The sequence below is a fragment of the Capsicum annuum genome, chromosome 7 (assembly GCF_002878395.1).
Source record: "Capsicum annuum cultivar UCD-10X-F1 chromosome 7, UCD10Xv1.1, whole genome shotgun sequence".
NCBI classification, from domain to species: Eukaryota; Viridiplantae; Streptophyta; class Magnoliopsida; order Solanales; family Solanaceae; genus Capsicum; species Capsicum annuum.
Window position 1 is genome coordinate 33,880,640 of NC_061117.1, and position 12,901 is coordinate 33,893,540.

The 12,901-nt window shown below is 33.9% G+C and overlaps 1 protein-coding gene across 1 annotated transcript; it reads left to right on the top strand.

Moving 5' to 3' along the window:
- The first annotated feature begins 10,253 nt into the window (after positions 1-10,253).
- On the top strand, positions 10,254-12,177 carry LOC124885700 (E3 ubiquitin-protein ligase BRE1-like). Its single transcript, XM_047393950.1, has 3 exons — positions 10,254-10,757; positions 11,788-11,938; positions 11,999-12,177. The coding sequence occupies exons 1-3, from the start codon at positions 10,254-10,256 to the stop codon at positions 12,175-12,177; spliced, it is 834 nt and encodes a 277-aa protein (XP_047249906.1).
- The last annotated feature ends 724 nt before the right edge of the window (positions 12,178-12,901 follow it).

The window sequence follows — 12,901 nt, forward strand, 5'->3', positions numbered from 1 at the left end:
GTCTTGAAAGGCTGTTGGTGATACATAACTTTCTAGATTTTACATGCAAGGTATTGGAATAGTTCGACTGCACACGATAAATCTACAGAGTTAGAATCCAGGGAGAACACAATCCTAATATTTGTCTTATATTGTTTACAGTTAAAAGTGTCCAATTCGTGTTACTTCTTGCTAGTTATTACAAATCCCCCTTTTACTTTTCCGCGCTGCCTAGTGATTTCAATAAGTTTGAGAAGGATTTCTGACGTATTCCCTATGAAATTGACCCCAACCTAGTTTGGTTACTATATTTTGACAGCGACCGTTTATCCTTCTAAGGAGGTGTAGTTTGGGAATTATCAAAATTTTAGCACCATTGCCGAGGAATAGCTTGTAGATTGATTTATTGGAGTTGTTGAAATTGTCAATTATTTCTTTTTTATTCTTCTCTAGGTATATGCTAATGTATGTCTACTCTTATTGATATGACAACTAGGCTAGAGGAAGTATGGAGTGATGAAGACTTATTTATTATTGATCCTTATCTTTTTTATATGGTGCGTTATTGAAAGAATGTGGTAGATATATTATGGGAGCACAATAAGAGAATGATAGAAATATTAACACACCTTGCAAAAGAAAATCAAGAGCTTATTCAAAAGATTGGAAGGTTAGTCTTGGAAATAAATAACTTACATGAAGAATTGAATGTAAAGGTGATGCGTGCAACGCCCAACAACTTATTTATGAGTTTGTGAGATTAAAATTCTTAAAAGCCAACTTGAGGAGCTGAAATTAGAGGAGTCAACACCTGCTCATACTCTTATGGATGTTGTCACTATTAAAAATAGCACACTAGAATTACATGGGGATGTAAATGATGATGTCGTTAGGAGTTAGGACGTGTTGGACCTTATTCGAGTCATTTTTCCAAATTATGTTTGGATAGTACGATATTAGTTGAGCCATTCGAGCCCATAAAAAAGTAAAATAAGGAGGAAACATGTGTCTATATTCTTGAATTTGCTGTGCCAAAATCAGAAATTACATTCCTCACTTAAGGGCCAAAAGTTACAACATGGTTCCTTTATTTTTATACCACCGCCCTTTTTGCATAATGGAAAATTAGAAAAATAATTAGCGGTAAAATTCATAAATTCAAAGTGGAAAGCGAAAAATTAGAGGCTAACTCATGGGATACCTTGATGAAGTCTGAGTAATTAAGGAAACCCCAGGCTTATTGGTGAAGTCTGAGTAACCAACATAGCTACGTCATACATGGCGTTAAATTAGGCGTTGCTTGGGAGGCAACCTAAGGTATTTTGTTGTTTGTATATGCTATTGTGATTGACGTTAGATCTGTGCACCTATGGCGCCACAAGTATGTTTTTAGCTCTCTTGTTTTATAGTGGCCTAATTCATTAGGAACAATGCATGCCTTAAGTTGATGGTGGGGCTTCTTGCGGGTCTTGAGTCCTCTTGGAGTTTTTGTGCCATGCCTCTTTTCCTCAGAGTCCTGTTTCTAGTAAAGCCGACATTTTTAGGGATATTGTATTCTTTTCATGATGTTTTGTGTTTAACTAGGAGAAAATGAGTACCTAAATCAGTTGATATAATGTGTTGAAAGTTTATACCCCTCCGAAAAAGTTATTTTTAATTGTGTGATATGTATTTATATGTGTCTATTGTGAATCTTGCTATAGCATTAGGATTAGTGACATGATAATCATAACCAATAATTGCATGAATCGGATAGGTAATAAGTTGTGACGCAATCCTGTGCCATGTGTGTGTGAGATACTACTTAGTTCCCCCTGTATGTTGAATCCAAAACTTGCCCAATTGGTCTTTCCTAGGTTGTAGGTTAGTCGATTTTGAAAGATTCAGAGGTTGTACTTAAAATAAGTCCATTTTTAGCCTAAATGACCTTTAATGTGTGAATAAGTATCCTTTTATTCCTATTTTTAGCCTGTATAGACTATTTTTATGGTTACACTTTTCACCTTCCTATTTTTGTTACAATGAACTTGTTTTGGCCCTGGTCCTCTTTGGACCTTGTGCACCCCAACTCGGGCAAATCGTCTAAGTTAAGGGTGGCTATCATAGGGTTGCATAACCTGAAATGAGTATGAAGAAGGATAAATAAGAGAAAAGAAAGTAGGGATGGGTGTGGTAGAAAAAGCAAAAAAAAAGATAAGAAAAGAAAAAATTAAAATAGAATGAACTAAAGAAACCACACCCAACCTGAATGTGCAATAAAAGAATAAAAAAGGAGAAATAAGGGTGGACTAAAAAGAAAATTGATTGATAAGTGGACCCCGAAATAAGTGTAGTGTCAAGGAGGTTTAGTCACTCAAAATGTCCATATGTATCACACCATCCCCCAAGCCTACATTACAAGCCACATAAAGTCCTATAGTGATCCTGACCCAACTGTCTAAGATCTTAGGTAAAGAAAATAAAGGCAAGCCTATGATATTCGATGTACATTGTTGGAACTTCTCTTATGAGTGCGAGTCTTTCTTTTTACGTCCCTACATTGACATGCATTATTTAATACGAGTGATTGGGACTTTTTTGTTGTAAGGGTGCAAGGGTTGTGTTGCTATCTAGTTACTTGTTTAGGTAGTGTAACTTGTACATATGCATGGTTGTTTGTTGCAAGTATAACACCATAGCTTGATTCCTTTGTTTCACATTGTTGTGCTACATAGATACACATAGTTAGTTTTAAAGTTTTGAACTTGGAGAGGCTAATGTGTTTTGAGCTAATTTAATGATTGGCTACCATAGGTATCTCAGATTTCACTTGGTTAAGCATCGCCGTATTATTTTATTATATTTTATTGCCGGAGGACATGCAACGTTCTAAGTAGAGGGTCTTGATGTGCCATGGTTTCATGGAACTTACGATGCTTAAAATTGGAGAATAGGAATGTACTTAAGGATTTTGTTGGATTTGATGTGTTTTTGGAGTGACTTTGCAGGAAACTAGGTATTGGAAGATAACTGGAAGAAAATAGAATGAAAAGCCAAAAAATGATCACTTACTTTGGTACCTATGCCCCGTAGGTACCACCTATTGGTCATAGGTGGGTCTGTAGGTATTGGCAATCAAAATCAAGAGAACAAATTTATGAGGACTACCTATGGTGTAGGTAGGTCCATAGGAGGTCACTAACACACTTTTTCGAGATCTTTTCTAATTGAATTCTTAGGGTTTCCATGTATCCTATATACACTCCTATGATGTTTTTAGTCATTATTATGTACGATAAGTCAAGTTTTTCTCTTTTGTTTAGGATTTGAATTCTAAGATTTCCATGTAATTTGTAAATGCCTTTTTTACTTTTCTTAGTTAGTTCATATCCTAGATAGGCCCTTTGGGGCTAAGTTTAAATCATACACAAACATCTTTTGATTCTAAGATTGACTTGTGATCTTGTGATCGTATTGTTCTTGGTTTGTTTTCAGTTTGTTCTTAAATTTGAGACTTTGGGTTTTCTTCTTTCATTATTGTGAGATTAATTCTATGATTTTGTGTATGAATTTCATGAATTATCTTGCAACTATGAGGGGATAATTCCCTTAGCTAAGGTTGTGGGAACCCTGGCAAATTAACAAAGTAGAGAAAGTGCGAAGTCATTCTAAACAAAGATTCTCGCTTGTATTGTGGTTTTCTTTGCTTTAATTACTTTCTTAATTGGTTCACATGTTAAGATCCCATTTGTATTCACTACATACCCGAGAGGGAGGTAGAGATTAGGAAAAGGAGATCACAACAGTGATTTAGTGTTAATTATCAAAATAAGATAATTAGCACTATCTACCTTAGACAATTAACTTTCATTTAATCAACTTGAGACCGAAAGGAGATAGTTAAAACTGGGGCCCAAAGCAAAGGTTAGTAAGGCGACACTCTTAGACCGAGAGGAGATGAGTGAAATTTACCAAAAGGTGTTGAGAGGCTATTTGTGATACATAACTTGCCAAATTCTACATGCAAGGTATTGGAATAGTTCGATAGTGCACGATAAATCTATGGAGTTAGCATCCAGGGGGAACACAAGCCTAGTGTTCGTCTTAGATTGTTTACAGCCAAAAGCATCCAATTCTTGTTACTTCCTTCTAGTTATTAAAAATCCTCCTTTTTACTTTTTTGTACTACCTGGTGATTTCAACATTATCCTTCTAAGGAGGTGTTGTTAGGGCGTTATCAAGTATTTGGAACTAAATGAGTTACTTTGAAAATTCAGTCGAGGTTTATTTCGATTCATTATTAAACCACTCTTTTACTACTGCTCTTTATTTATGTTGAAGAAGATTTCAATCCTTTCTATGCTATTATGTCAATTTTAGTCTCAAACTTGATCTCAATAATGCATTTACATATTTATATTCTTTTATTCTCAGTTCTAGTTTGAGCATATATATATATATATATATAAATATGTGGGTTCAGGTAGTGTATACGAATATCCCAAGTCCCTTATGTGTCCCTTTGCCAGTGAGCCACATTATCCAAAATGACAGTTGTCGTATATACACTTGATACATTATGACACTTGGATTATACATGGTATTATCAATTTATTATGTATTTTCATTCATATGTATTTCCTATCACCAGTATAATTGATTGATGCTTGTACCCATTGACCTTATGGGGGATTATATAGGTATAAGCTATGATTGATCTTTGTTGAGTGCTTGCTTGCACCTTTAGGTCTTATGGGGGCCTCTTCAGGTTATTGTTTTTCCGAACTAGCCAGTAACTTTATTGTTGGTTATTATGGTTAGCTTGTGATAGGATGATTACGGATTGGTTTTTGAGGTTGTCGATACATTTCTGAATCTTTATTTCTTTTAGGGTAAAGTTTAGCATTTCTAGGTTACTTTAGGATTATTCACTTTGGTTAGAGGCCTTGAGTATGCTAGTATTAGCTTCGTTCCTTGGCTATGATTCTTGAGATGTTAGGTTAGTTCACTCAGGTTATTATCTTGAGTTTTTTTATATACATACATATACATAAATATATATATATATATATATATGTATATATGTCTATGTCTATGTCTATGTATATGCATATGCATATGTATATGTGACAGCACCCAAGCGCACATGCAAGTGTATGTGGTCTACCAAGTAGTAAAGTGGTCTTAAAGAAAACTAAGTATCGATCCCACAGGGACTTGATTCAACAACGATTCTATTCTAGTTCACAATTTAGGTTCACTTTATGCAAGAGTAACCAAAAAGAGAGTTTGGAATATTATAAATTACAAATAAAGTAAGCAATGCATAAAATAAAGTACTTGAGACAATCAATGGAGTAAAACACAGGGTTAATGAACTTCGAACAATCATACTATGTTATTGAACTTCATTCGTTAACTCACTTATCTTGGTTGTTGATTCGTTGGGTTACTTGCATGATCATGGTGTCTCGACCTCTAACCGTTTACCTAATTTGGACCTTACAACTACATCGTTGAGAGGGGATGTAATAATCCAATTAAGTTCTTTAAGATATCATCCTACGAGTGAATCAAGTAAGGCATCTAAGTACATCTCTGTCCTAGACACTAATTCAAATTCCTTATTTTATAAAGAAAAAAAGAACCATACTTTGTTCATTCTCATGTTCATCTCCCTATTCCCTCTCCCGAGTTTACAAGGTCGACAATTGATGTATTCTAAGGGTGATCAAGCCTCAAAATAGTTTAATCAAGAATAAACAAATAACTAATAATTATAAGCAAAATAAATGAATTTAATCCAAAACAATAGCACTCATGTTCTTGGCTTTTAATCCCGAAAAGAGGGCGTTTAGCCACGCATAGTCATAATCGTAATCACAAGATTGCAATTAACAACTTAAGACATGAATGAACTGAATTAAATAAATTAAAACCTAAAATATGAAGTTGTAGTGGACCCACAATCTCTAAAATATGTCCAAGAATATGCAAAAAAATGTGTACAATGTGTGTATATATAGTTAGCCAATCCTTAGCCGTGTAGGAGTTGAATTTCACTTTGAAATTGAGCATGGAAGTAGAGGGGGCACCACCCTGGGTATTGCACCACTCCAGAAGGGGTTGATCCTACTTTAGAGTGCTGCTCCAGCTAGGGCATCGCGGGCTCATCGCCTCAACACACTGGAAGTTGTCATCCAAATTTTGATTTAGTGTTAAGTGCTTCTCCGTTTATCCATGCCTTGTGGTGTTGTTTCCATTTAATTTCCAACTTATTCAACATAAAAATATCATCATATTCATCTCTCAAAGCTTCCTATATAATCACACACCACAAATTAGTGACAATCACAACACAATATCTATGACGATGAATCAAAATAAGAGCTAAGACCAGGCTAATTCATGTTAATATTCAACTTGTTGTTCCACCTCTACACTTAATAAAATTAAACCTTTCACACTACCAACAATTTTTTCCACTCATAATTATATATTTAAACTATTTAGAACCCTTTAAACACAATAGAATCCAACGGGATCAACTAGACAAGCACCTAGCTCAAGCTAGTAACGCTAGTTTCCTCGATTGAACTCTAGATGACTCATTTAATCACAAACCTATTGGAAAACACTTTTAACTATTTTAAACACATCCTTTGACACGTATATGATTGTTTATATCAATATCACTCATAACGCACATGAATTATACTCAAAACTAGGCTAAGTAAGCTAGAATTGTAACACAAGAGTGTATAAATATACCTAACATCAATATACATATATATATGTATATGTATAAGTGCTAGTGAGCATACAACTCAAATCGGCTGGTGGTGGTTTTCATGCCTACTTCCAGCTGCATGCTTTTGATCGAGGACAATTTAGTAATTTTATATTTTTATTTTAATTTAATTATTTTATTTTTAATCAGTTATATATTTAAAATTACATTAAAGGTATAATATAATTGCAATAATTAATAATTTCAATTATTTAGCAACACATAAAAAAATTTGTTGACTTAAAATTTTATCAGTGAAACATGAATTGGGATGAATAAATTAAATTTTTTTTTTATGAAAAGTAATATAAGTCACATTAATAATTGAATAAAAATACATTTAAAATATGTATAAAAAATTTATTTGACTTTTCAAATTCTATCAATGTTGTATAAATGGGGATAGAAGGAGTAACATATATTACTTGAAAATTACGTAGAAAGTCATATAATTCATAATAATTAACATCTAAAACTATATAACAAATTTGATTGACTTTCTCAAATATTTCATCAGTGTCGCATAAATTGAAATGAAAAGAGTAACATATAGTATAAGGAAATTATGTAAAAGTACAATAAATCAATCATTAATAACTTAATATTTAAAAGTTATAAAAAATTGATTGTATCTATACCATATAAATTGAGTTAAAAAATAACATACATTGGGCCCATGCTTGCATGGGCTCCAATATCTAGTGTGTGTATATACATACATATACATACATATATATATATATACATACACACATACATACAATCATATATATATATATATATAAATACATGGGATTACTATATATCCATATCTTTCCTTGTCTATTCATACTGTATATGTATCATTTGGCCTTGAATTACTACTATATATCCTTCTTTCACTTACATTTCTATATTGGCTAATGATATACGGTATTGCACTTTAGTTTCTGAATACTGTTAGAATATGATAGTTTGCCCTTATTTGTCCATTAACATTATTATGTTTAGTTTCTTGGATAGTTGCTTATAGTTATATTCCTGCTTTACATGTTATTTATGCTTGCATTATCTTTGGAGCTCAATCAGTCGATGCCTACTGAGTACCATGTGTTGGGTACTCATACTACACTTATGCAGCCTGTAGATCATAGTATGAGTTTTGACATTAAAGTTGCATCATGTAGAGCAACCATGGATTGGGTATTTAGGGTGAGCTCCTGGCCTTTGAAGTATTCCTGCCCTCCATCGTATTGATTACATTTATCTCTATTTTGTATTTTGAAGATTGTTTATACATCTACATTTATTCTGTATTTTACTTTGTACCCTGATTGTTGTAGAAGCTCTTGTACTAACTTTACCAGGTCTTGGAGTTGTATTATATATTAGTCTTTTATTTAAATTCTTTTCTACTATTTACTCTATTTTCTTGGATAGTCTGTTATCGGCTATTTCGTACTATGTGTTGGCTTACCTACTAGTGGGTTATAGTAGGTGACATCAAGACCTGAGAAATTTGATCGTGACAAATTTTTATCAGAATCTAGGTTTATCGATGTGCTGGTAAAAGAGCTAAGTTTCTAGTAGAGGCCTACAAATCAATATGGAGACGTTTGTATCCTATTTTTAGGAGACTATGGAGCATTCTTAGGAAATTCTATTCTTGGCTTCATGTCATGTGTTGCTATTTTTTGAACCTCTAGTTCTTTATTTAACTCTACTCTTTCTTAAATGGATGACATGAGGTTATTAATAGATGTGGATAAGACTTTTGCACGTGTTTCCAGAGTTTTAGCTCAACATTTGGCACAGGAGTTAGAGATTGATATAAGGATCTTCAGCATCAGCCAGAGGTTGTGGTTCCAGCAATAGCTTTGATAAAGTTTGAGATCGCCATATCTTTTTAGGATAGCGTGTGTAACCCCATATTTTCCTAGTTCAGTTTAGCCCATAGTGCATGCATAAGAGGCATAAAGCCTGAAAATTTAGCTAAGTGTTGGGGACTTAGCCTTATTTTTTGGCGCCTTAACTTTGATAATTTTTAAAGTGACCTTCCCGACCTTGAGACGTAAGTTTTTGAGTTCATTCATGTTCAGAGGTGTTAGGAGCATGTCTCGGGTAAGTGTCAGATTTTTTGAACGAGGATTAAGGCACGTTTAGATTTTATTTCCAGCAACTCAATGCGATTGCACCGCATCATGGTGCGTATAGCGATGAAGGGTTTATTGCATCATGGAAAGGCTTAAATCGGCGTTCCATTTATGAATTTAAATCTCAGAGGGGTAGTCTTGTCTTTTCCCAGCACCCCAATTTGGAAAAACACGGGATTAAACTGCTGTTAGGGCATTATAAGCTCAAATTTCCCAATTTCTCTCTCAAATAAACCCTAACCTTTCTCTAAATTCATCAAGTTAAATTATCTTCCTTTAAAGAAAACCAATAAATCAAGTGCTCGCATTCTAGATAGAGGGAAATATTGTAACACCCAAAAAACCCTAAACTCTAGCCGTTGACAACCAAAGAAACCATAGTTTTTCGGCCAATATGGATACTATAGCCTGTGGTAATACCCCACCGGACGACAGTAGCAAGCGTAGTATGGAGGAGACAATTAATGAGCATCAAAAGATGAATGTTAATTCAAAGTTTGTAGATCTTTTAAAGACAAAAGTAGTGGGAATACTAGTATTAGGGTTCCTCCGTAACCCATAGTAATGTTGCATTGGGAACCTAATATTACGTGGAAATCGTCCTAAGTTCAAAACCTAATCATGCAAGAAAAACTTCAATATGAAATTATTGGTAAGTTTTCTTATGGCAAGCCTCATATTGACATACTGAGAAAAATGATTCCTAATCAGTGTGGAATCAAAGGCCAATGTAATATAAGAGTTATGGATGAAAGACATGTACTAATAATGCTTGAGATGTTAGAATATTATGTTCAATTATTATCAACAACAGCCTTTTACATCAATTCGAGGGAGAGATATTGACAAATGAGGACTTTGAAGTAGGGTCCATGGTTTGAGCTTGATGTTGAAACTTTAATTGCAGTAGCATGGATTTCCATCCCAAATCTGCCTCCAAATTTTTTTGCAAAAGATGGAAACTCAAAATCATACTAGGCCTAGTTATGCAAGAGTTAAAGTAGAGGTGGATTTACTTGCAAAATTACCACAAAGGATACGAATAAATGAGGAGAATGATCTTACTGGGGAAATAAAGTCTAAATGGATATAGATTCAATATGATTATATGCCAAAGTATTGTCAAGATTGTTGTTTACAAGGGCATGATGAGGGAAGTTGCCGGAAAACTCATCCGAAATTATATGAAACAAGAAAGGTGGAAAGCAAAGGTACAGAAGGAAACACACTGAATAAGGAACCTGTTAAATAAAGAAATCAGCAACCTCAACATCAGAGTAACATAAGAAGAGAAAACAATAATAATTTTTAGTGGCATACAAGGAAGAATAGATACAGGAAGGACAGGTCTGGTCGTATTCTAGGAGAAGTAAATGAAAAAAAAAGATGAGGACCTTCAAGTGTCCAATTCTTTTAATGTTTTAAAGGACAAGGAAGGGCAAGAAATGGTTGACTTAGAAAATACAGAAAGAGAAAAACAAGGAGAGGTCCAAGTAGAAGGAGAGAAACTCAGTAGTAAAGACTGGGTTAACAAAAGATTTGGAAAGAGTAAAGAATTACAGCAAGATCTTCAGGAAGCTGATAAAGGAAAGGCAACAAATGATAAGAATGACAAGAAAGAAGAGAATCAGCAAGGAGATGTCCAGCATGATGAGAATGATAAAAAAGGAATAGAGAACCAGAAGGAAAGTAACTCAAAAAGGCTGAAGAAGGATGAAGAAGAGAAGCAAATGCAGTTGTTTCATGAAGGAACAAATGAGTTGATGGTATTGGAAGGGATTTCTCTTTTAGCTATTCAATTAGATAAGATACTGGATAGCTGCAATGAAAAGAAAAAAGACATGGATGGAAGTAATTTGGAGGACAATTTCAATCAAGTAGCTTAAGATGCAGACTTGTCACCAAAGCAAATAGAGGCTTTGAAAAGTAAGCAGGGAAAACTAAAAAAGAAGAATAAGGGGAGTAGTGCAACCTCAGTCACAATTTATACAAGGAGTCATACTTCTAATATTAAACCATGAATGTATTAATATGGAATATAAGGTCTGTTAATACATAGCAGGCCTTTACCAGATTAATAACAATACAGAGAAGACATCATTTCTATTTTATAGGGATTATGGAACCTTTTCTAGATAGGGAGAAGATAGAGGAGTACAGGAGAATATTAGGGATGAGGCATGCAATAGTATATGTAATTGGTAAGATACGTGCATTCATGGATGAAAATGAGGAATTTAGTATAGTTAAAGATGAGGAGCAACAATTATCTCTGAAGATACAAAGTCAAAATACTGATGTTTCTTTGATTGCAACATTAGTATATGCCAAATGTAGCTTAAGAGAAAGGCAAAAATTATGGGAATCATTATTAGACATGGAAGATACACATCAAAAACCATGGATAATAGTGGGTGATTTCAACATCATAACAAATAAAGAAGAAAAATTGGGGGGAGGGTGGTTAGCAGTTACATTCAATGAAACACAGGATTTTAACCAATGTATAAATTTGTGCAATCTGTAAGAACCTCAATTTAGAGGAAGAAGATATACTTGGTGGAATGGGAGAACTGATGAAGATTGCATATTTAAAAGGTTGGATAGAGTACTGTACAATGATAGGCTACAGAGTTTATTTCAGACTTTGGATGTGGAGCATCTACCTAGAATTGGATCAGCTCATTCTCCTATCTAATTCAATTCAGAAGAGAAAGAGAGTAGATAATCAGATCATTTAGATTTCTGAATTGGTGGCTAAAGGAAGAACCATGATTGGAAGTGATCAAACAGAATTGGACAACAGAGATAGAAGGGAATCCTTTCATTGTGTTTCAACAAAAGCTGAAGAAAACAAAAACAATTTTGACAAGGTGGAGTAAAGAAAATTTTGGTAATATATTTTAGGAAATAGCAACACTGGAAGATATTATCAAAGTTAAAGAGAAGCAATTTGAGAAGAATCCTAGTGGAGTAAATAGAGCAAATTTGAGTAAGGCTCAAGCTGAATTAAACTTGCAATTAAAGAGGGAAGAAGAATTCTGGAGGCAGAAAGCAGGTTATGAATAGTTTAAAGATGGAGAAAGGAACACAAAATTTTTTCGTACAATTGTTAAAGGAAGAAGGAGTAGATTAAGAATCATAAGAATACAGAATAAAGAAGGTGAGTGGATGGAAGAAGAACAAGAGATAGTTGGTTCAGCTATTAATTTCTTGCAGAATCAGTTTACTAACCAGGAAGATTCAGAGGATTTTTCAATGCTGGATGAAGTTCCAAGCTTAGTAACTGAGCAGTAGAATAAGGAGATCTTGAGGATTCCTATTGAAGATGAAATAAAAGATACAGTAATGGGGTTGAACAGGAATAGTGCAAGGGGACCTGATGGTATTACTGGAGCCTTTTATCAGGATGCTTGGGAAATTATAAAGCCGGATATATACAAAATGGTAATTACTTTCTTTTATGATACCAACTTCCTAGATTCATTACTCATACTAATTTGGTATTATTACCAAATAAGTTAGTAGTGAATACTTTTTTAGATATGAGGCCTGTATCACTTAGTAATTTTGTAAATAAAATCTTCTTAAGAATTATTCATGAGAGGATTAAAGGCTTATTACCTCAGTTGATATCACCAGAACAAGTAGGTTTTATTCAGGGAAGAAGCATAGCTGAGAATGTTTTAGTGGTTCAGGAAATAGTCTCAGAAATAAGAAAAAAGGGTAAACCTCCTAATATAGTCATGAAACTAGATATGGTGAAGGCATATGATAGGGTGGAATGGATTTTTATTACCAAGGTATTGAGGAAAATTGGTTTATCTTAAGTTCTTATAGACATGGTGTATAGATTATTAGAGAACAACTGGTATTCAATTATTTGAATGGGCAGGCAAAAGGATTTTTCAAATCATCAAGAGGATTGAAGCAGGGTGATCCATTGTCACCCACTTTGTTCATTATTGCAGCTGAAGTTCTGTCTAGGAATCTGAAGAAATTAATGCAGGAAAAGGAGTTT